At 42.1% G+C, this 25,382-nt stretch overlaps 1 protein-coding gene across 2 annotated transcripts in view; it reads right to left on the bottom strand.

Annotated features, from left to right (window-relative positions):
- ELOVL6 (ELOVL fatty acid elongase 6) overlaps positions 1–15,779 on the bottom strand; it is a 140,813-nt gene extending 125,034 nt beyond the window's left edge. Inside the window, exons 1-2 of one of the 2 annotated variants that reach the window (XM_039238792.1) lie at positions 15,709–15,779; positions 14,905–15,025 (exon numbers count right to left, since the gene is read on the bottom strand). In XM_039238792.1, coding sequence (XP_039094723.1) covers positions 14,905–14,993 — 89 coding nt within the window. In that variant the 5' untranslated portion in view covers positions 14,994–15,025; positions 15,709–15,779. Of the gene's footprint in view, positions 1–14,904; positions 15,026–15,165; positions 15,466–15,708 lie in introns of those variants that run through there. The other variant, XM_039238791.1, reaches the window with a different exon arrangement.
- Between the last annotated feature and the right edge of the window lie 9,603 nt (positions 15,780–25,382).

Raw genomic sequence — 25,382 nt, 5'->3', positions numbered from 1 at the left:
CTAATTATATGCCAAATGCTGTGATAGGCACAGATTTCAAAGCTGGAAGAAAAGATACTAATCTATTTATGAGTGAAATGACAGCAAACCACAAAGTAAGACCCAATGGATTCTGATGGGTGGGGAGGACCAATGATTTTTCATTTGCATTTGAATAGACAGGTGTGGGATGAGGGAAGGTGATTTGGACGCAGATTTTAAGTGGTCTTTCAAATCAATCAAAACAACTTGGAGTTGTCATATAGACCATGGGAAACCACTGAAGACTGGAACTGCAGGATTGACAGGATGGGATCTGCACCTTAGTGTTCAAAGATTAGGCAGAGAACAGAGTGAGGGAACCAAAAGGAAGGTGGGCGCCTGAAGAACAGGGACCCTGGCAGTGAACCAAGAGAAACGGAACTGAGAGCCAGATCACACAGGGCACACAGGGCTTGTCTGGAGGGAAACAATGGTGTTGGACAGTGATATCCTATCCCGAGGGAGGTAACAAAGGAAGTAGAGCAGGTTGGAAGAAGTTCAGTTTGTGAAATCAACGATCTGAGAAGACAAAACCAAAGAATGTTGGATGGAATCAGCATCATCCAGCACAGTACTTGCTAAGGCAATTGTAAGAATTACCTGGGGAGGGGCGCCTGGGTGGCTCAGTCGGTTAAGCGTCCTACTTCAGCTCAGGTCATGATCTCATGGTTCAGGGGTTCGAGCCCCGCAACTGTGCTGACAGCTCAGAGCCTGGAGCCTGCTTCAGATTCTGTGTCTCCCTCTCTCTCTGGCCCTCCCCGGCTCACGCTCTGTCTCTATCCTCTCTCTCAGAAATAAATAAAACATTAAAAAAAATTTTTTTTAATTACCTGGGGAGTCTTTTCACAGTACCTGGGCCCCTCCACAGAAGTACTTATTCTGAATCCCTGACATGAAGCCTGCACATGTGTATTCTGAAGAGAAACAACCTCTTCCAAATGAGTCTGGCCCAAATACCTGGTTAAGGATCAAGGACACTGCATGGTTCTCAAGTGTTTTTTACCCCACAATACCCTCTTCAGTAGAAAAAGAACTCAATGACAAAGTATTAGAGAAGAACCAAGTACCAACCAAAATGATGCTATCACGAACAGTAACAGCATTCACAACATACAGGTTCAAATAAGTATTCCTGCAAATGTGAATGTATGGAAAGTAATCAAAAACCATTACAACCCAAGATACCCCGGTGGTTCTGACAAGAGTCCTTAAAATCTCCAGAACACCCTATAGAAAAGAGGAGTCTTGTAATGTTCCAAAAGGCCACACAACAGTCCTTCTACGGGATTAAAATTATAATTTCCTCCTCCCCCAGCATTATTCTCTAATACAGACTTGTTCATTTTAATGTATATGTACCAAGCTTTAATAAATTTATTAGCAGTTTCCTGGTCAGCCACATTTAATTATCCAAACCAAAAGTGTGCAAGTCCTAATTTTTGATTTCTCAGAAGTGTCCGTGTGGATTAGAGTGGACTGCAAATGATGTGAGAATTGGCTTAGAAAAGAAAGCCTAGAGAGGACATAATAGCAATCTTCAAATGCATTCACCATGGTCGTGTGTGGATGTGGTTACTAAATACAGGTAAAGTCAGCACCAGGGCTAATAGGGGCATAATGGAAGGACACAACGTTCAGGTCAATATGTAGAATAGCCTTCAACAATTAGAGCCACTCCAAGTGGAACGGACTGAAGCAGGCTTCTTAACAAAGTCCTCAGGTTCTGACAATAGATGACCAAGTTAAGACATTGCTTTCCCCAGTTAGGAAGCAAGTTTTATTGACTATAACACACGTGGAAATGCTATCCATAACCATCTCTGGAGTCAAAAAAACAGTTTAAAAGATACTTGATAGCCTACCTAGATCTTTCCTTCCAGCTCCCCCCAAAAAGAAAAAATGGACAATGATATGAGGCAGGAAGATAATATCCATTTTTCCCCTTCTGTTTAGAACCTTTACATAACGAACACTGAAATGTTCTGAATTCAGAACAACCAGAAACAATAGCAGTTAGTGCTACTGATTCTTTTTATGTGGAATATGACATGTTTTTGAGCCATCAATTAAATAAAACCATTGAGAAAAAAAGTGTTTATGTGATTTCAGATTCACTGTATGTTATATTCAAAAAAGTAGGTAAACCTCTCAGCACATCAGAAAATACTTATTCTAACTAGCTAATCTTCATCTTATTTATTCTATCTCTATTAAGAACTTAATTCAACTTACAATGAAAATTTTTAAATGTGTCAGGCAGCACATAACTTTTGAAACTTTGTTTGGAAGGATGTGTGCAAAAAGTTTGAAGAATACTCCTTTAACCTAGAAAAGTTCCACACAGCGATCTATCTCTTTTTTTCTGATTAAGCATCATGGTGTTCCTCGACCTCTTACTCTTCTCTTACTTTCATGTCAGTACCAAGTGTTATACTCCTTTGTGGGGTCACTTTTCATGACCACGTAGAGTCTGCTCTTCATGAGAATTCCTACCTACAGGACAGTAAGAGAGCACAGCATAGCCGCTCTGACAAACAAATGCTTCTCAAATTTGAGCTCAGAAAAGTTTTAAAAAATGGTTTCATTTCCTGGCCCTTTGGGTCATTCTCCATGTAAAACTGCTACTGTGAAAACCACACATTCCAAGGATCTACAACACTAGATCTGAAAGAAGAATTTCTCCCAGTTGACAGGGGTCAGGGGGTCAGTCTACTTATAACTTAAGTATTATTAGCTTAGAGGTTAGTTATAAAAGCCCTCTAATAGCACAGGACACTTTACCTGTGCTGCTATCACAAAGAGGGGTGTGTGTGTAAGCTGCCTACTACAATGGGAACTCCAGGACTGGACAGGGGACTGTTGGTTTGTAACCTCAGGAGTTCTCCAGGTGAAATTCAAAATGGGTCCTCTATGCATGGACAATGACAGAGAGAGGCGGATCACTCCAGACTGGTAGGTGGCAGTTTTAAGAAACAAGGGGGTTTGTATATGAGTCTTGTCTTCAGATGCTGCAAAATGAGTAGATCTCTACACCCGCCTGTTAGAAATCTTAAGAGTTTGTATAAAGGCCTTCACAGGGTTCAGTCACAAATATAGTCCAGATGGTCTCAACAACACATTCCTCTCTCAAGGCTGCATCCTTGAAATGGCTTCTAGTATGGGAACAATGGGAAGAACATACATCTCAAAAACAAGGGTTGGGGAGGAGGATCCTCCAAATGCCCAGGCCCAGTTTGAGGGTCAAGAGGCAGTCATGTGCTCTCGATGACCTCCTTCAACTGAAGCTGAGAGAGGAAGGAACAAGCACGTGGAAGTAAAATTCTCCCATCCCCTGGGAACCCCAAATGAACCTGCTTGTCTCAAGAATGAGAAAACTGGGAACCTTAAAGAAAGGATACCACTTAAGTTTCTCCATCACAAGCTTACTACAGTTCAGATATATAAGAGAAAACTGAAGTGTGATGCTCTCTTATTTTACTTTGCTAAGAAACCAAAGAGCCATGCTTCTCTTATTGAAATAAAAAAAAAATCATTGAGCAAGGACCAAAGACTTACTTGAAGCACAAACCGGCAAGCTCATAACGCCAAAATTTTTAGCCACCATCATTTCACTTATTAATACAGAATGTGATTTTACCCTTAGTGTGTAACATAATAAAGACACTATGCCACATTTGCGGAATAAATTATTAAATGAGATAATCTCAAGTGTTTTATAGGAAATAAATTAGTAATCAGGGTCTATTATACAGGACTGCCTGTATTTCACACTGTTACATGTGATTGGAGATAAAGCATAACTTCTAAAAATGTCCCAAACATTTTGGGTAGAGTTGGTAGAGTTGGCCTCCACACTTTTTTTTAAGCCACATACATATTAACAATGTTTTCTCTTGCTGGGATCTGTCAAATTATAGATTCTTGACAGCAAAGTTGATGTCATACTTTTTCTTCTTTTTTCTCCCAATGTCTGTACCTTGGTAGTGGCTCCTGGGTAATGGGCTTTTTTGGTCATATTTGGAGGGCTGATTGCACAGCCATTTTGAGTTACCTCAGTTATACAGGACGTTAATTATGATTCCTTTTTCCTTTTTGATCCCATAGAGTCTATGGTGCAGACAACAATAAAGGTATAATAAAAACCACATACAGTCCTGGACACTGTTTGAAGGGCTTAACGTCTAAATAAATTGTCTGATTCTCACAACCTGCTGCAGTAGATTCCATCATTATCACCCCCAATACTATTATTATCATCTCCCAATTTAGAGATGAGGGCACTGAAGCAGAGGTGCTAATTAATCTGCTAACAAGATGGTCACTCAGCTGCTATGTGGTTCAACTAGGACCCAGACGCCCTGGCTCCAGAGTTGATGTGCTTAACAGCCACACTATCATACCATAGTGAATATTCATCACCACACCTGTGGAAAGCTGAAAAATATAGGCAAATAAGAGGGTCCAAATATTAGCAGGAAGTCTGAGACTACTGCTTCTCTCTCCACATGGAACAGGAGCCCAGTCTCCCAGTCTTCTCTTCTCTCTCCCTTCCTCCCTGGGGCTGTTGGCTTACAGGTTATTTATAAAGAGATAAGCACAGTTGTTTCCCGTAATTCAAAGTGTGATGGAAAATACATTTCTATTTCATATACTAAAGTAGTTACTAGATCTGCTCTCGGCTATAGGAAGTTAGTGTATTAGAGTCACAGAAGTCACTCTGGAGAAGAAATTATTCACAACAAAGCAGTCATGCTGGACAAAAGCTAATATCCTTAATATGTCCCAAGTGTAAGCAAATTATAGCTAACTAGGAAAGGCCTGGTACAGACAATTTACAAAAGCAAATGGAAAGCAAACCCAAATAAAATTTTTGAATCTCATTAGAAATAAAATAAATATAAAACAAAGCAAGAGGACATCACATTTTACATTAACTTATCAAAGATATTTTAAATGTGATCATCTTCAGTGCTAAGATGTGAAAACAGTTCTTCCTTGCTGGACTGTAAATTGATTCAACTTTTCTAGACATCAACCAGGCTGTAGGGATCTTGAACCTTAAAACCAGTAATTCCCCAGGGCAACTGGGTGGCTTAGTCCGTTAAACATCTCTTGATTTTGGCTCAGGTCAAGATCTCATGGTTTGTGAGATCAAGCCCCACAAAAGGCTCTGTGCTGATAGCAAGGAGCCTGCTTAGGGTTCTCTCTCTCCCTCTCTCTGCCACTCCACCACCCATGCTCTCACTCTCCCTCCCTCAAAATAAATTAAAAGATATTAAAAAAAGTAATCCCTCTGGATGCTATAGCTTAGGTTTATACAAAGAAAATTATCAGATAAGTAAAAAAAATTAATATGCAATCAGAGGACTAGTTCTAATAGCAAAATACTAGAAACTTAACATGTTCAACAATAAGACAATGGTTATCTAAGTTAACTGAAGCTCAGGGGCGCCTGGGTGGCTCAGTCGGTAAGGCAGGGCCTTCAGCTCAGGTCATGATCTTGCGGTTCATGGGTTCCAGTCCTGCGTCAGACTCTGTGCTGATAGCTTAGAGCCTGGAGCCTCCTTCAGATTCTGTGTCTCCCTCTCTCTCTGCCCTTCCCCTGTTCACTCTCTGTCTCTCAAAAATAAAATAAACCCCAAAAAAGGTAAATAATTAATTAAAGCTCAAACAATAAAATATTGAGTTGCCACTGGAAAATATACTATGGAGAGGTTTCAGTGAGATATTTATAATGTAAAGAGAAACATAAACAACATAAAAAGTTGTAATGAGATGAGATGATAAAGCACCCAACACAGTCCCTGGCACAAATAAGAAACTCACTCTGTCAATGGTAAGTACTGAATCATTTAAAGTATGTAAAACACTTGGAAACAAGGCCTGAGGAAATGTGGCAAAATAACAGTGGTGCCTCTGGCTAAGAATTAAAGACGTTTTATTTCCTGCATCTTTACATATTCTAATGATTTCTTGCTCCCATAGTTCTCACTTTAGAATGAGATAAAGAATTTTGAACTAATAAATAAAACAAATAAACGTACTCTTAACTTCTTGGTACTCTTCTCCGCACTGCAGGAACTGACCTCAAAGAATACAGACATCCCCGACCCACACATTTTTTTTTCTTCCGTCAACAGTGGGTGGCTCTTTACCAATAGCTTCTAAAACTGGTCTGCAGGCAGGGCCAGGTAGAAACACGGACTCCCAGAGTCTAGAACCAAGCCGAGTGTATGAGGCTCATGGAAGAGAATCAGACAGAAGGCATGCTTTATAAGAAAGGTTCCAAATCTGTGTGTCATAGTTTGAGACAAAATTGGAATATTTTAGGATAGTAGCATCAATAAAGGTGAAATGGCTTTCTCTACTCATCACAGTGTTGATAGATGAACAAGTCATGTTCAGGAAATATTTCTTAATGATTAAATTATGTATTTATCTATATAGTTTAATGTTTGTTACAATGTTTATAGGTGTTTTTCATATTCTGGCCTTATGTGCTCAGGATCCCTTAGGGAACATTTAGCAGATAAGAGGCACTTGGGAGGTCACTGACTTAAAACCACAAGTTCCTTACGTGTTTACAGTGCTGCAAACTGTAATGGTTCAAGTGCATTGTTACGGGGTTCAAATAAGGGGATGATTGGGGCCTCAGTGACACTCTTCATTGGACCTGGAGCCCATTCCTTCCCTACTTGCAAATCCCATCTTGTATAAGCACACTGAGCCTCATTGCCTTTTGTTAAAAAAAAAAAAAAATCAAAAAGATAATACATCAAAGGTGGTTGGGAGGATGTAACAGTTAACATATGTAAAACATTTTAAAAGAATACTTGCGATCAGTAAACAACTATGTATCAACTATTAGTATCATTACTTGAGAATAAAGAAAATCTACCCTACTTCTTAAAGATATTTAAATCAAGTCTGTGAAAAAGTCATAAAATTGAGAGGAAACTATAGACCTGGATATTTACAGGACCTTTACTGAGCTTTCTTCTCTCTTATTGTAATGATAACCACTGCTAGTCCGGCTTTTAAATGCTTAACACACCCAAAAACTTCAATGGAAGCCTCACACATTTAAAAAAAAAAAAAAAAGGTTTCAGGAGTAACCCTTTTCATCTAGCCCTTTTTCCCCCCATCGAGCCTCCTAAAACAAGATCATAAAATTCTCAACTTCAAAGCATTTAGTTCCCCTGAACTCACTATGCCTGAAGACGTCAATTACCCCAGTTAGAGTGGGCCTAGGATCTTAAAATTCTTTTTACATTTTATTAACAACACCTTATGAATAGAAGGAATGACTTGGGCAGAAAACCTTGAAGTTTTTGGCTATCATAAACTATACTGAAGATTTTTAAACATTTATTAATAATCAGGGTAAATCCAAGTACTAAATGTTCCATTTTTGCAGTTTTAAAATGCTTATTAAAATCATATTATTTAACTAGTTTAAAAAAACATTGCCAAAGTCAATTAAATTGGGACCTATTTTGTAGCAAAGTCTAGAAGTAGGTCTAAGTGACCAAGATGCTCTTTGAATTCCAAGAAACAGAAAAGAAACGGTCTATAATGGACTATCAGTTTTTTATATTTCAAAAGTCACTTTAGCATCTTTAGGTATATGTGTGCACTTCTCTAGGTAAATGCCTATATTTTCTTAACAAAGATATATAATAAACATGCATTTCATGGGGCTTTTTAAAAAATTTTTTACATTTATTTATTATTGAGAGACAGAGAGAGACTCAGACAGAGACAGAGCACAAATGGAGGAGGAGCAGAGAGAAGACATAGAATCCAAAGAAAGTTCCAGGCTCTGAGCAAGCTGTCAGCACAGAGTCTGACGCAGGGCCTGAACCGACAAACCGCGAGGTCACGACCTGAGCTGAAGTCGGTCATTCAACCGACTGAGCCACTCAGGCATCCCCATGGGACTTTTCAATAGTCTTCAAAGAAAGAGGTATACTGTCCATTAATAGTTAACAGTCAATTCAAGAATTCAGTGTCAGAACTCAAAGGATCAAGTAAAAAAAACCAAAACATTAGCTCCAAGAATGAGTGTTAGTAAAATTAAGGGTTGAGCTAAAACCTTCGAAATTTATCTTTAAAAAAATAGAGTTACACCTATGTCACTTAAAATATGTGATCCTAAACCTATTTCACTTAAAATATGTGGTCCTAAACCTAAGTAAAAATAATGAGGCCCCCCCTCTCCCAATATACATTCTATCAGTGATATTCCCCTTATCATATTGCAATTAGCTATAAAATCTTTAGAAGGAAAAATACCAATAGGAAATTCTGAAGTAAATAAAAGTATTAGAAAACTATAGGAGTATCCATCCAGCAAAATTGCTTATAATCAGCATGTCTTATTTATCTCAGCCAAGGTAAGTGAAAATATTTTTCACGTGTACATTTTTTTGAGGGGCGTAGCATACAAGCTTAAAGTTAAATTTTAGAAAAATCACTGTGAGTGACTGGTTAAACAGAAGTTTCTCTTAAAAGTATTTCTCATTCCAAATGACCTTTACTAGGATAAAAAACCTTAAAACTAAAAACTGTAGTACAAAAATAAACCAGGATAAACACAGAAGCTTGAACGTAAGAGAACTTACATGGATGGACCCAATGCTTTGGAATGGCTCTTGCTCAGCCAGATTAAAACTACAAATTCATTTTTTTACTTTAGAGCAATCATTTTTTTAAAAGGACAAATCTATTTCTAAAATAAAATTTTTGAAAGTTATATATAATTAGGGAGGCTATTTAAGTTCTATTAGTAACTGACAAAAGTTACACATTTGTACCCGCCTGTCTACACACACAATCAGAATATAGCAAAGGACAAAGTTATGGGCCTTAACATTTCAATCAAGCCATGTTATATTTTTGTTCCGATTTTCTAAGGTTATCAATAGATATAATATCCATGGTATAGGTAGTTATTTTTCTAAGTAAACGACTGTGCTCTTTTAACAAAAGTCAGTGGAAAGTCAATGGGGGCAGACAGATTTGAAGATAGGGACTAGAACATAGAACAGGAATAGGTAAATAGCTAAAGGGAAATTTTGTGGCCTTCTGTCTGGTGCTTAGTAACACAGGGCAGCTCAGCTCACCTATGTCCATAACACGAACAATTAAGTGGATCACTGAGATAAGTTTACATCATTCATTTTAGAAAACACTGAGACCTAAAATATGCAGATCATCGAAGCCAAGATGAATTCTTGAACTAACTGAATAGTACCACACTCCATTTTGCTTTGTTGGCTAACGACTGACTGGATGGTTATTTTATGCAGTTCTAAGTATTCACCTGCCCTTCCCCCCACCTTTCCACCAGCTTCTTCACTGTCTAACTTGAAAGAATCTTCTTTCAAGGAGTATGCAAAGGAACTCTTAGATCTGGAGTGGGTTGATTCTGGAGTTAAATGATGATGGGATCCTGATACCTTTGGAATCATCATCATCTAACATTAAAAGCAACAAGCAGCAAGCCTTCTTCACAACATTCAACAAAAGGCCTTATGTAAAAATTTTACATCATATGCTATTTATAACTAATGCTAATATAGAGATGGATAATATGTGGTCATAAAATAATTTCCAGTATCCCTGGGAATCCTAAAACACTTTGGCGTTTGGGACTGCATGAAGATACATCATTTTTAAAAAGATACATGAAAGTTCAGATCACAGTTCCCACACACTTCATTACTTTCTATCACCGTAAAGTAGGTCACATTTCTCTTCTTTGTGCATTTCCTCAGTCTTCTCATTCTTTTTTTTTTTTTTTAATTTTTAATGTTTGTTTATTTTTGGGAGAGAGAGAGACAGAGCGTGAGCAGGAAAGGGGCAGAGAAGAGGGAGACACAGAATCTGATGCAGGCTCCAGGCTCTGAGCTGTCAGCACAGAGCCTAACGCAGGCTCAAACCCTATGGACTATGAGATCGTGACCTGAGCCAAAGTTGGTCACTTAACCAACTGAGCCACACAGGCGGCCCTCAGTCTTCTTATTCTTAAACTAGTGCATATTAGGCCAATATCCCAGTACTTCTAAAGTTTATTGAATGACACACTAAATTCCTCACACTTAGGACTTTTCAATCCTAAGGCTAATATGAGCTGTGATTCCCTAAAGTGGAAGGAAACAGGAGTATTATGTGGATATAGTATTTTCCTAGATAGCTGACCAGATTTATATTTGCTGTAGTGGCAGATTAAATGAGACTCTGGTTTTTCCTCTTTCATGAGAGCAGACTGCACTATTCCCCAGCCATTTTTCTTATAAATGAATAAAGCAGATATTAAGGATTCTAGGGATTGATGCAGAACAGTTGTCACTACAGAAAAAAACAACAGCTTTAATACTATGCCTGCGTTTTTAATGATGCTGTATTGAGTAATATACTCACACAGACTTAACAATGTTTTTATGTTCTTTAATACGGAAATTGTACATCATGTCACCTTCTAAAATGCACATAAAAAGGTATAGATATGCAATTCCTTTCAAACAGTTTTTCTTCTCATTTTTTCCCTTAGTGAAAACAAATGTGTAGGTAAGAAGGTTTTCTTAGATAATAGTTAATCCTAAAATTTCCTACACCATCTTATAGACCCTAAAATACAGAGCACAAAATACAAACAATAAAACCCTTATATCCAACACCACCGTGGGGGGAGAGGAAAGGAGAAAGTCAGAAAAATATACAAAGCAGTGTGAAAGGCTGGATATGTGAAGGATGCCAGAGGGGAGCGGGGGAGGGTTTCATGAGGTTCTAGGCAAGGCCTGTGATGACGTCACCTCACATCCATAATGTTACAGCAGTCAGCACAGGCCTCCTGCTTTCCTATTGGTGAACACGGTGTCAGCCGACATCAGAAGATAATCATCATTGGCCAGACAATTACAACTGGAGCAACTAGCATCCACCGCTGTTAGCACAAACCTGGCAGGCTGCTGAAAGAGAAGGCAGAGCCCAGCTGCCCTTCTCACTCAATGAATTTTTATGTCGCCTTGCCTTACCAGTCACTACGTGATTTCGCTTCCTTGCAAGCAGCACTTATAAATTAAATCAGCTATTAGTGAAAATAACAGGTAAAGGCCAGGCATCTCATTAAGGAACAAAATGCCTTTCTTTTCAATGTTGTAAAATCACGGGGCTTTTCAGTGTAAAATTGGGAGTCAAAAATGCTATTGAGGCTAAAGGCATGCATTTTGCTCTATCTCTACTTAGTCTAATAAAATATCATATACTGGATAATATTACTCAAGGCATTTTTAACTTGATATGTAGCTTCAAGATGAGGTTTCAGGGTGATTCTTCAAGGGAATATATTTATTACTTTGCATTTCAATTGCTTCTCTAATTTATTATACATGAAACTATTTGCTAGAAAATTAAAAAGGTCTATAGTATTTGTCCTGTGTTTAGGATAAATATAGGGTTAATAATTTCTTAAAGCAACAATAAACTTGGTAAACTTGCCACAATTGAACACTTTGGTGTTTGTACAAGCACTATTCCAAAAATAAGGGGATCATAACACTAATATGTAATAAGAATGAATAGGGATTATAGGACATGTTTAATAAACGACACTTATTTAAGCTTCTCTTAAATAATACTAAGTAGTACAGACAGCGTACTGACAAAACAGCACTCCTGGCCTTTCTCATAATACTTCGAAAGACCATGTAGCTCATTTTTGAGAGGTAATTCTAAATCTCCAAATTAATAAGGTTTGTTTGAGGCTATGTCTAAGACATTTTTAAGGACCAGTGCAAATGACTGCTCAAGAGACAGAGCAGATGTTTCACAACATTGTGTTTTTCCTCTAGAAACTAGTTCAAACCATGTTTAAATCCTGGAAAAGGTAAGGCTTTGGTTTCCTAAACTTCCTCTGCCCCCAAGAGGGTCTAAGCCTTGGTCATGGAGCTTCCTTCTCCCATTAACAAGGGAAATGAAAAAAAAACTCATTTTCTTAACACCTTGCTCAAGACTTTTTTGCTGCTGGGATTCTGGCTGAGGAGGGTTTTATAAAATTGGGCCCCATAATAATGGGAGAAAGGCACATCCTCTGGGGTAAAAGGAGAAAGCACGACAATCAAGGTCAGGTAGACCTGCAAGGAAAGAGTAACAGCTAACAGGGCTTTCTGACTGCAGTATGCAAGCTAAGAACATAGGGTCAACAAAGAAAAAGTCAGGAAGGGAAAAATCCCAATATATAACTACTAGGTAGTATTCAAATGTAGAGGGAAGGCCAAACCTGTTAAGCTTCAGGTATTAACAGGTAGTGCTGGCAATAAAATGGGCACCAATCATCATTTTTAACTCATGGATAGGCATTTTCTCCAGCATCTGCCACGTACCAAGCACTCTCCCACGTGCTCCGTATAATCACGAGTGGAATGAGACAAGAACCATGCCCTAAAGAGCTGACGGTCTGGTAGGAGGCACAGACATACACGCAAATATTCATGTATATAAACAAAAGCCAGGAAAGACGTTGCCATTAGAAAGGTCTGTTAAGAGCTAGTAGGAAGCCCTGGTCAGAGCTCAACAGGAGAAAACAGCTTAGCGCATTTTTGCCGTTTTCAGCTCTGGTGAGGGCCAGGCCCTGTCTGGTTCAGTGTGTACTTGTTGAGTGAATGGAGAAAAGAGGCGGGAAATGGTTACCTGGAGAAGCACCAGAAAGTGGCCTCAGAGAAAAGGCAACCAGTAAATAAAAGGCAATGTCCACCGCTTTGGTGCAAGGGAGGGTTGGCCCACGGAGCATGGGGGCAGCCACCGGAAGGGGACGCCAGCTCCCGAAAGGCAGGTTCAATAAAGGTGCAGCAAGTTGGAGACAAGGCAGAGTGGAAAACACAGAGCACACAGCTCTGACCGGGGGAAGAAGATGGGCTGAACGGTGGAGCAAGAGAACACGACGAACAGCTGCAGAGAAGACCCGACCCCTGGGCTGGCCCGCCGCGCAGCTTCCAGAGCCTGCGGCCTGGGGCCACCGCCCCCACCCCGCCTTCAGCGCCACCCTCAACGCCGGAGGAGGAAGTGCCTCCGCAGATAGGTCCCCAGGCCGCCGGGGCGGAGCGGGGTCGGCTTCCCCAAGCGCCGAGCCCCTTCAGTGTGCGCCCTCCGCCAGACTCGAGCCTCTCCGCTGTTCATCCGTCTCCCGGACCCACACTCGGCCCCCTCCGGCCTCGCCCGGCCAGGAAGGGCGCCACCCCGCGCCCCATGTGCCTGCCGCACTCCCTGAGCTTCAGAGAAGATCGTGTCCCCCAGCTGGCTTCCGGGTCTGGCCGGCCGCGGCCCTCAGACCCCCGCAAGCCCCTCATCCTGTGCGGTGCCCCGCCAAGCCGCAGCGGGTGCGGGTGCGCCGGGCCCAGCCCGCGTGTAGGGCGCAGGGGGCGGGCCCGGCCGCGAAGCAGCCTCAAATGGCCAGTGGGCCTCGGGTGGGCCAACCACCCGGACGGGAGGAGGCGGGCGCGGCGGCCCAGCCTCCCAGGGCCAGTAACAACTCCTGGGGACCGGAGTAAAGGAAGTTGAACCTCCCTCCACCAGCTCCGGCCCGCGGCACGCCCTCCGGCTGCAGCAGCCAGCCCCGACCCCCGGCGCGCCGGCGTCTCCGGTTTCCCATTGATGAGATGGGGGAGGGCAGGCGGGTCGTGACGGCGCAGGGCACGCGCGCTAGAGCACGCGGCGGCCGGCGGGATCCCTTGGCGCCGGAGCGCCTCTGCCGGACCCTCCCATCGAGCACCCAGGAGGCTGCAGGCCACTGCCCCGCTCCCGGGTGCGTTGAGCTTGCACTTTACGGATCGACAGACCCGGGCTGAAAGGGAGGAAGGGAATGTCTGCCACAGTAGCTGTCTACAAGGAAGAGGCAGATGAGCACACACACGAGCACGCACACACACACACACACACACACACACACACACACACACATCCCTGTTAAATATTGCAAGGTGACATAGGATCGCCTCCCACACTGGGATTTTCAAAAGGACTGGCGGAAGGAACACAGTAAACAAGAAAGACTCTTTCCCTACTGGAAGTTTGTCCGGGGAAGAGCCCCCAAGGACTCTGCGGACCGAGGGGTTTTTAATCTGTGTCTCAGCTCCAATCAACAGCTTCCTACTGAATTAGAACGGAGCGTGTCCAAAAGGCGTCTCCGTGAAACAGAAACTTAATAATGGCGTGGCTCTACTCGCTCGGTTCATTCATTTTTAGTACCGTTTTCATTGTCCCCTCCCCCACGTCGCCTCCGCCTCTTCATGAAACCGGAAAGGGATCCGCGCGGGGAAAGGGGTCCAGGAAAGGAGAAATCCGGCCAGGGAGCGGCAGAGAGTAGGGCAGGGAAGTGGGAGGGCTGCAAGGAGAAAGGAAGGACACGAGGGATGGGCAGAGGGCGAGGACCAGGGAGCGCAGGCGAGAGAGGGTTAAACGCAGCAGGGGATCGGGTCCTTCCTCCACTGCCTTTCGCTCAGCTCGCCGGAGGCCGAGGGAGAAAACCCGAATCTAGATGAAAACTAGAAGGTTGCACAGGTAGGGAATCAGGACCGTGGCATCTCTCCCGCCTTCCCTGTCGCGCAGACATCTACTCTATAGACACACGTATGTTCTATGTTATATAATCTGTTGAAGATGTATGTGTGGCCTCGGTTCACACAGGGGCACTCACAGACCCACGCGCTTCGTGCAGCCCCCGTGGCTCCCGCACCCGGGAGACCCGAGGGCTCGGCCACCCGCTCTCCGCTGCCCGCGATTCGGCGCTCCGTTCACGCCCCAGACAGAAAATACCGACATGAAGGCGCACCGCGGAGACGCGCAGGGCTCCCGGGAAGAGAATCACGCGAAAGCATCACCTACCAGTTTTCCTGCATCCACTGGATGGCTTCATTCCCGTTGAACTGCTTTTCGAATTCATATTCTTGTAAAGTCAACACTGACATGTTCATTGGGGCTGATCTTCGGAGTCGCTACGTGTTCTCTACACAAAATAAAATGATCTGTAAAGCGCTTGATTTCGAGTGCTCTCCTGTCTGTGTTCCCCACCCACCCCCCCCAGGTCTTCCCCTCGCCGCTGGGTCTCCGGCGGCCGGCCTCTCCCAGCCTCTCTCAGCTACATACAGGGTTGAGCATTGCCTGTGCCACGGCTCCCAGCTCCTCTCTCTGGGGCTCTCCTCCTCCCGGCGTCCGCAACCACCGTCGGAGGAAACGAATGCCTTGCGGTCTTAGTGCCCGCACGTTTGTCCATCACCCTTTTTACTTGTCTACAGGGAAATCTCCTCCCCCTCGTGCGATCGGAAAATTAACCCTTAGCTAGAGAAAGCGAGACCTCTAGCCCTGAGGGGCTGTTTTGCAGACGCAAAGGTGACTAGGGGAGGGGAGGAAGGGCGCCAAGGAGGAAGTCGCCCCGAGGTCACCCCCAGTCCCCAATCCCAACCTCGTGGGCAGCCTAGCCTGGCCTTTGAATGTAGTTTCGGCGTGCGGGGCGCAGCGCCTAGGCGCGCGGACCCGCGAGCCTGGCTACCGGACGAGAAAGAAATAGTCAAACCTGCCAGCTCTCTCTCCAGGCAGATTTGCTCTGAGATCGCACGTGAAAGGAATGCGCTTCCCACCTCCTTGCCCCTGCCCTACCCCGGGGGTCCCCCACCCGCGGCTTTGACTCACGTAAACCCGCGGCGCGGCAGCCGGCGGAGCTGTGCTCAGGCACCAGCGGACTGGGGATGCGGAGGATGAAGAGGTGGAAAGTGGAGACTGACTAGTAGCCGGGAAAGGGAGAGAAGATAGGTGGAAGATTTGGGTGCGAGGAGAGGTAGAGTTAATGAACTGAGACAAAGTGGGGAAGGAAGTTAGCAGATAGAAGAACTGGACCAACTGGTCCAATGCAAAAACTTTATTTATACGCATAAGAAATTTTTGTTTTACAATGAGATCAGGCCATGTGTAGCGACACGGAGGGTGTTATGCTGAGCGAAATAAGTCAGGCAGAGAAGGACAAATATCATATGTTTGCACGTATAGGAGGATTAGGAGGAACTTAACTGAGGACCAAGGGGGAGAAGAAGGGGGGAAATGGTGGGGGAAAGGGAGAGAGGCAAACCATGAGAGACTCTTGAATGCTGACAAAAACTGAGGACTGATGGATGTGGGGGGGCGGGGGGGATGGGCATGGAGGAGGGCACTTGTGGGGATGAGCACTGAGTGTTATGTGGAAACTAATTTGACAATAAACTATTTGTAAAAAAAAAAAAAAGAAATTTTTGTTTTATATATCTCACGAGTAGGTGCAACAGAATCGTGTTGAGGGGAAGGCTGAGTGTAATTACGACACCCTACTGAACCCCCAGTATCTCAGCAATGTCCTAAACTCAGTGTCTACCTACACCCCCTCTTCTCAGAAGGAAAAGGATTTTCTACTCCATTTGTTCCTCCACTTACTCTCCACAAGTTTAGAAAAATGAGATATATGACATGGAGATATCTAATAATTAATCTATGGATGTAATTGTAAGCTTAAAATATAATAAGGAACCTATGCTTTAAAAATTAGGTGGACATTAGGACCAAGAAGAAAATTCCCTTTTTTGGGTGCACATTTCCCCACCACACCTCTAGTCCAAGGAGAGGGTATTTTCAAAGTCAGGGTGCTTGGAATCACTGAAAAGGGGTAACTGGGAGAAATATCTCTAAAAGAGTAATAAGAAATAACAAGAAATTAAGGAAAGCTTGGAAAAATCCAGTACAACTGAGGCACCTGGGTGGCTCAGTTAGTTAAGCCTCCAACTTCAGCTCAGGTCATGATCTCACAGTTCCCAGACTTCGAGTCCTATGTTAGGCTCTGAGCTGTCAGCTGCTTCAGATTCTGTGCCTCCTTCTCTCTGGCTCTGCCCCTCCCCCCGCTCATCCTCGGACTCTCCCTCAAAAATAAATACAACATTTTTTTAAAAGGATCAAAGTCCAGTAAAATATTACATAAATCCAAGAGCTAACCTGGTTGATTAGTAAATTAATCTCCCAGTTGACCTTGGGACTTGGGCTCAGGTTGTGATCTTCCTGAGTTTGAGTGCCACAACAGGTTACCTGTCAGCCCAGAGCCTGGCTTGGGATCCTCTGTCCCCCTCTCAGAGCCCCTCCTCCACTTATGCTCTCTAAAACACAAATAAAACGTCGAAAATAAATAAATAAATAAAAATAAAACCCAGGCCAAAATGCTTGGCCTAGAATATGGGTGAGAGATAAAGATTTTACTAGTGCCTGGGACTGTAAGCAATCAATAAATATTTGTAAGGTGAATGAATGGTTGATTAAATCCATGAAAAAAGGGAGGGAAGTGAAAAAAGAATAAAATTCCAGCAAACATTTTACTGTATATTATAAGGATAAGTCTTTTTTTGTCTTAAAAAGATTGATGTTCAAATTCCATACTCTTACCGGTCATCACATCAATTTTTAAACCAGTATGAAAAATTCACACTATGTTTCTTACTTAAATAACAGTTTTAATTGCCTGTTTATTTTTCTAAGATGGATGTGAGGTTATGTTAGAAACAAATATCTGATTTGTTCTTAACAGTGTCTAAAGAAAAATTACTCCAAAAAAGGAGATAGGTCTCCATTTTTTACCTTTAAAGTGGACTATTACAAGGGAAATGCAAATCAAAGCCACACAGACATACCACCTCACACCTGTCAGAGTGGCCAAAATGAACAAATCAGGAGACTATAGATGCTGGTGAGGATGTGGAGAAATGGGAACCCTCTTGCACTGTTGGTGGGAATGCAAACTGGTGCAGCCGCTCTGAAAAACGGTGTGGAGGGTCCTCACTGCTAGGAATTTACCCAAGGGATACAGGAATACTGATGTACTTGGTTTATAGCAGTGCTATTTCAACAATAGCCAAATTATGAAAAGAGGCTAAATGTCCATCAGCTGCTGAATGGATAAAGATGTGGTTTATATATCTAATGGAATACTACTCGGCAATGAGAAAGAATGAAATTTTGCCATCTGCAGCAATGTGGATGGAACCGGAGGGTATTATGTTAAGTGAAATAAGTCAGGCAGAGAAAGACAGATACCGTATGTTTTCACTCATATGTGGGTCTTGAGAAACTTAACAGAAGACCATGGGGGAGAGGGAGGGGGAAAAATGGCTACAGAGAGGGGAGGAGGCAAACCACAAGAGACTCTTAAATACTGAGAACAAACTGAGAGCGGATGGGGGGTGGGAGAGAGAGGAAAGTGGGTGATCAGCATTGAGGAGGGCACTTGTTGGGATGAGCACTGGGTGTTGTATGGAAGCCAATTTGATAATACATTACATTATTTATTTATTTTAATGTTTTATTTATTTATTTATTTATTTATTTTGAAAGAGAGATAGAGACAGCGTGAGCAGGGGAGGGTCAGAGAGAGAGAGGGAGTTACCAAATCTGAAGACAGGCTCCAGGCTCTGAGCTAGCCGTCAGCACAGAGCCCAATGCAGAGTTCGAACCCACAAACCGTGAGATCATGACCTGAGCCAAAGTCAGACGCTTAACCGACTGAGCCACCCAGGTGCCCCAGTGAATTACATTTTTTAAAAAAAGGAGAAAAAATGAATGTTGAGAAACTTTAAAAAATGATAAAATAAAATAAAATGGACTATTAGAAAAAATGGTAAATGCTTCATAGGGCTAAGCACTTTCCAGGGTACTCAGGCACTGTCAGTGGCAGTAAAAACTGGCAACCCTTTCTGGAAAGCAATTTGGCCACCTTTCTGATCATTTTAAACCCGTTTATCCTCTGACCATTTATTCACCAGAGATTCCTTGAGCCTGTGCTCTTCTGAGCTGTTGAGACTCAGTGGAGAAGAAGAGATAGGGCTCTTGCTCTTTTGGAGCTCATATTTCAGAGGGGAAGACAGAACAATTTCATGTAGAGTGAAGTGCTAAGATGAAAATAAATCAGTATGAAGCGAAGGAGGTGAAGGGCTCATTTAAGCTCCTTAGGCCTCACAGAGGAGAAATCTTTGATTTGAAACCAAAATGACAGAGGCAGCCACCTCTCACAGCAGGTTATAAGAAGCAAGAGCAAGTACAAAGGCCCTGGGGTAAGAAATGAGTTTGAAGGACTAACGGGTGGTGTTTCTCCAGGTTATAAATTAAGAGTAACTGCCAGGCTAAAGAGACAGACAGTCCATGTCTGGATACCCTGGTAAATCAAGATAAGATATTTGGCTTAGATCCTACCTGCAGTGGAGAGAGGGAGTATTAAAGGGTTGTTAGGTGGGGAATCTTGCATGATAATTCCCAGATAATTTCTATAACTAGGTACTTACTCTGAAGATACACTTGGAAAAACATTCTAGTTGTATGCTTGAGATATTATTCAACACTGTAATAACAAAACACTGGAAATAATGGGAGCTGCTTAACTAAATGATGGCATATCCTTAAAATGGTATATTATAAAGCTTTTTTAAAAGGAATAGTTCTGTAAGTTGTAATATTGAAAGATTCCAGATTATCTTTAAGAAAAAATAAAAAAGCAAGGAAGCACATTATGTATAGTGTTACACGGAGAAAAACATCTACAACTGCACATTTGTTGTTTGTTTGTTCAGTTGTTTGTTTTGTTTTGTTTTCTGGAAACACAAAGAAGAATTTGTTGGTGATGTATATTTGGAGAAAGACCTGGCAGCAAAATAAGGAGAGTTCGAAGGGGCGCCTGGGTGGCTGAGTTGGGGAGTCCAACTTCGGCTCTTGTCATGATCTCACAGTTGGTTCATGAGTTCGAGCCTCTTATCAGGCTCTATGCTAACAACTCGGAGCCTGGAGCCTGCTTCGGATTCTGTATCTCCCTCTGTCTTTGCTCTCCCGTGCTTCTCTCTCTCTAAAAAATAAATAAACATTAAAAAAATAAGGAGAGTTTCCACTTACTATTTATACTGTTTATTTTTCTGAGGTATCTGAGTTTTTTTTAATGGTGTTGTTTGTATTTCATGGGAAAAAAAAGCCAATAGGAATTAGCAGAGTAGTGAGATAATGGGTCACTTTCCTTTTTTCATTTCCTATATTGAAATTTTTAATATGTACCATAATATTAGAAATTAAACATTTTAAATGCTTACTTTTTTATGCTTTTTTAGGGGCTGTTGAAGTTTGGGAAAGATGGAAGGGAAGGTTGGGAGGGTGCCCGGGAACACCACTAGGAATTTTTATGAAAAGATTTATTGTGTGTGTTCTAACCCATACCCAGATAGGTAATTAATATTGAATGTAAACAACTGGGGCTCAAAATGTAGCCGTTAATTGATATTTAGTAGTAAAAGTTTTAAAAATTAGGCCAGAAAGTGAGGAATATTTGAAAGACAGAAAATTATTGCAAAGACAACTTAATTACTAAACAAAAGATCTGGATTTTAGTGCTGACTTTATTGCAAACCTAGCTATCCGATCTTGGGAAAGTAAAGCCATCCTTTAATTTCCTTTTCTCTATACAAAATAGCAGTACTAGGCTGAATAATCTTGATACCAGCTCAAAATTTCTCTGGCACTGAAATATGTTAAAATATACACATTGTTTCTGGGGTTTTCTAATAATACTAAGCTGCTTTTCCAGAACTCTATCCCATAGGTGGAATTTACTCAACCTGAACCATTTGGGATCCTCTGAGCATCTTAAGTTTGGGCTCTTCTTGTCCCATAATTCCCTCTGCTCGGAATACCTTTCCATCACAACTCCCCATTTCTACCTGTCAACTCTTCGAACACTCACAAACTACTCCATACTTGAGGCCTTTCTTGTTCACAGAGATTATCTCTCACTCCCTTTCTTCTTATGCTTTTGAAAAGCTCTTGTTAGCACAGGTCTTAAGGTCCTGCTTGGTCCATCCACTTCCATGTGGGGGATTCTAAATTTCCTTCAGGACAGGAGTGGTGTTTTTTAATTGTATTAGTTTCCTAGAACTGCTCTAACAAATGACCGCAAACCACCACATCACCCTAGAGGTGCATAGCTCTTGTTGGAGATATTTTTCCAAAAGATGGATGGCACATGATTATGTAAAAGAGAAATGTCTTTTTGGGTTCTTAATATTGCAAATTAAAAACTCATCTGTAAACTGATAACTGCCATAGAGGAGAAAAATTGTTATTTGGTTTCTGAACATTTTCACTTTAGACCTCTCTGAAAATTCTAAATTCTAGGATGAATTTTTTTTTGCAAAGGCATAATTTATTTACAAACTAAAGAGGCCAAGGAGCTTTTATTTTATTTTTTATTTGCATTGTTTTTAAAAAAGCCATCTTTTTAATATTAAAAAAAGTTTTTTAACGTTTATTTATTTTTGAGAGACAGAGAGACAGAGTGCAAGCAGAGGAGGTATAGAGAGAGGAGACACAGAATCGGGCACAGAGCCCGATGCGGGGCTCCAACTCACAAACTGCGAGATCATGACCTGAGCCGAACTCGGCTGCTTAACCAACTGAGCCAGCCAGGTGCCCCCCAAGGAGCTTTTAAACACTCAACCCCTTCCTGAGCAAAAACTGACAGAACAAAGATGGCTGTCCACCTCCTCACAAGGTTTTTGGTTGGAACAATGATGTTGAGACTCAGGGTTTCCTTTATGACTCTGGCAAGACTAAGCCCTTTCCCAGGCAGGGAGAGGGACAGGCTCAACCAGGCACCTACTTTCTCATCCTGTCACCCACTGCTCTCCGTTGGTAAATACAGGACACCCAAGGTTGTATCCCCAATCTTCCTCTCAGAATTCTGAATCTCTCCATCCCTTGACCTTGCATTTTAGGGTGAACCTAGGTTACCTTAGACCTTTTACCAAATGGATATGTTTTGTTTTGTTTTGTTTTTTAATTTGAGAGAGAGAGAGAGAGAGAGAGAGCGCAAATAGACCTGTCTTAAAAGATCTCATCATACTGACAAATGTTCCTTATGGATCTTGGAGGGAATTGAGGTAAATATAAAAGATATCAAGTATCCCATGTAAATAAGAGAAGTGCAGATGATTGGGTAGAAATAGAGTCACACTCCAAAATGAATACCTACAAAAATTTGATTAAAACAGCAATCAGCACAGCAGTTCAAGAGGAATAAATCTGACTTACGGAAATGTAAGAAGAGAATGTGATGGGTGCTCAAAAGTCCAGTTTTGTCCCTGGGGTTTGCACAACACTGTGAGCATGTGCCTTCCACATTGAAGACTGTTTCTGTCTGGAACCGTCTGAGTTTGCAAGTCAAGACGCTTCACATTGGTAGTGAGTAGCAGAGGGCAATGAGGTCCAGGGAAGGAGTTTGTCTTGGAGTTTGTAGACTCAGGGCCTTTCCTCTCTGGAAAAGATCAGTGAGGTGATGGACTTCTACCTCTCTTGTGCTCTCTTTATTTCAGATGTATTCTGATACACTTCCCCTGTACACATTCAATACACAGAACTATTCTCTAGTATAAAAAATTATTTAAGATATAAATCAAAACCTAAAGAATACTATTTGATCATGAAAGCCGATTTCTCATTATTGCTATCAAGGCCATAGCGCCCCTGGAGGAAAAGTGGGCAACTTGCATGTGAAGGGAAACCCAGAGAGTTAACTTTTACAATATTATTATGATGATCTTTCCTTCTCTCTCTCTCTTTAAAATTTATTTCCTTATTTTGAGAAAGAGAGAGAGAAGCAGGGAAAGAGGGAGCGACAGAATTCCAAGCAGATTCCGTGTCATCAGCACAGGGCTGGATGCAGGGCTTCAACCTCTGAACTGTGAGATCATGACCTGAGCGGAAATCAAGAGTTGGACACTCGACCAACTGAGCCACCTAGGCACCCCGATCTTTCTCTCTATATATATGGATTTATGTATTAATGACCTGGCTGTTAGGAATTTGAACTTACTCCTCATTATCTGTGTTAATAGAAAGAGAGAAGATGCATGAAAAGCATCTCATGATGAATAAACTTCTTTGAATTACTAAGAAATACCCAGACCCTTTCCTACTATCTGTCTGATGTGTCCTGGTTCAAACTATACAGGAAATCTCAAGAAAGGTGAGGGTCTCAGTGGGTGTCTTTCTCACCATGATCCAATCTTCACCTGTTGGGCACATCGCAGCAGGGCAGTAGTAGACAGTGCCTGGGCCTCTGGACAAGCAGGGATGTTACGTTCATGTAAGTTTTAGGATGACCTTTTACCACCTTTGTGATTTGGGCTAAGACTTATAAAAGTGAGTATCAGTCAAACTTCTAAAGGCTTATCTTTTCAGCCTGTTCCAGGCCAGATAATCTAAAGGGGGAAAAACACCCCAGTGTTTTTCTTATGTGGAACCTCTGAAGAATATTTCCATCTGGTGTCAGTATGAAGAATAACCATGTCACCTTAAGTAATTGATCTATTAAAAGGAATCCTGTGTATCATATCTTCACCATTAGAACACTTGGAGGCAAATTGGGGACTTGCCCCTGTAGCAAGTATTTTAGCTTAATATAATACACACTTTCAAGCTCATTCCTCTCTTTTTATAATTTTACCCTTATTTTTTCTTTTCCTTGTTTTTATGACCTTGAGGTATCTTATGCATCCTTTTGCTGTGTTTTATGGAAATGGAAAAATGTAAGAAAAGATAGCAGGGAGAAAGAGAGGCTAGGAGGGAGGTTGAGAGGGAGAGACACCCACGAGCCCCAGATGAAGGCAGACGAGACTTGAAAGGAGAAGTCATTTCAGCTGCTTGTCAGAGGATGGACACCTTGAAAGGGGAAAAATGTGGCATGGTGGAAAGAGCCTTCCTCTTCCTGGGCCTCAGTTTCTTCCTTCGTGAAATGAGGATATTGGGTGATGGGATCAGTAAGGTCCCCTCCAGTTCTAATGTGTTGTGGTTCTTAGCAGGTAAAGGAGGAAACGGGGAGATGACTTCGCAAATTGGCCGCCCCTCAGACTGCTCTGCTATCCCTCCCCTGACCGTCTGTGGTTCCTGTTCTGTGAGTCTGGCAGGCAGTCAGAGCGGCAGATTTCTCTCAGCCAGGTCAACTCCAACCCAGACTCTTTCTCAATTAGACTATGTAGAAAACTCTTGTACTTACTCAACCAATGTGAGAGAAATTTTTTAAAGAGATTAATTTGGAAAATAAGATGACCTTAAAATAAAGGGCCAACCAGAAAATAATAGCATTTCCAAATTGTCAACTGAGTAAGGTAGTTTCCCAAATGTAGGTTTTCCAAGATCACACTGATTTATTCATGTCTGACTCTTTGTTCAAAGTCTTATACTTTTGGGTTTTGAAGCTGTGAACCGTATTTTTTAAATTAATAATATAGAATTCCAGTTATAAAGTCTAATGACTTATGGGGTGTCGTGAATTTGTGTGCACTTTCTAATCATTCTGAGTTTTTTTTTTTTTTTTTACAAATAGTTTATTGTCAAGTTGGTTTCCATATAACACCCAGTGCTCATCCCCATAAGTGCCCTCCTCCATGCCCATCTCCCCCCTCCCCCCCCCATCAGTCCTCAGTTTGTTCTCAGCATTCAAGAGTCTCTCATGGTTTGCCTCTCTCTCTCTCCCCCACTATTTCCCCCTTTCTTCTCCCCCATGGTCCTCCGTTAAGTTCCTCCTAATCCTCCTATACGTGCAAACATATGGTATTTGTCCTTCTCTGCCTGACTTATTTTGCTCAGCATAACACCCTCAAGGTCCATCCATGTTGCTACACATGGCCAGATTTCATTCTTTCTCATCGGCATGTAGTACTCCATCGTATAGATAAACCACATCTTCTTGATCCATTCGTCCGTTGATGGACACTTAGGCTCTTTCCATGTTTTGGCTATTGTTGAGAGTGCTGCTATGAACATTGGGGTACATGTGCTCCTATGCATCAGCACTCCTATATCCCTTGGGTAAATTCCTAGCAGTGCTATTGCTGGGTCATATGGGAGTTCTATTGTCAATTTTTTGAGGAACCTCCACACTGTTTTCCAGAGGGGCTGCACCAGTTTACATTCCCACCAACAGTGTAGGAGGGTGTCCGTTTCTCCACATCCTCGCCAGCATCTAGAATTCTCTGATTTGCTCATTTGAGCCACTCTGACTGGTGTGAGGTGGTATCTCAGTGTGGTTTTGATTTGTGTTTCCCTGATGAGGAGGGATGCTGAGCATCGTTTCATGTGTCTGTGGGCCATCTGGATGTCCTCTTTGGAGAAGTGTCTGTTCATATCTTCTGCCCATTTCTTCACTGGGTTGTTTGTGTTTTGGGTGTGGAGTTTGGTGAGTTCCTTATATATTTTAGATATTAACCTTTTATCTGATATGTCATTTGCAACTATCTTTTTCCATTCCGTTGGTTGCCTATTAGTTT

Source organism: Hyaena hyaena, unplaced genomic scaffold, assembly GCF_003009895.1.
Source record: "Hyaena hyaena isolate Hyena2069 unplaced genomic scaffold, ASM300989v1 scaffold_146, whole genome shotgun sequence".
NCBI lineage: Eukaryota > Metazoa > Chordata > Mammalia > Carnivora > Hyaenidae > Hyaena > Hyaena hyaena.
Note: the sequence above shows the minus strand (reverse complement) of the source record. Positions and strands in the feature narration are given on the sequence as shown.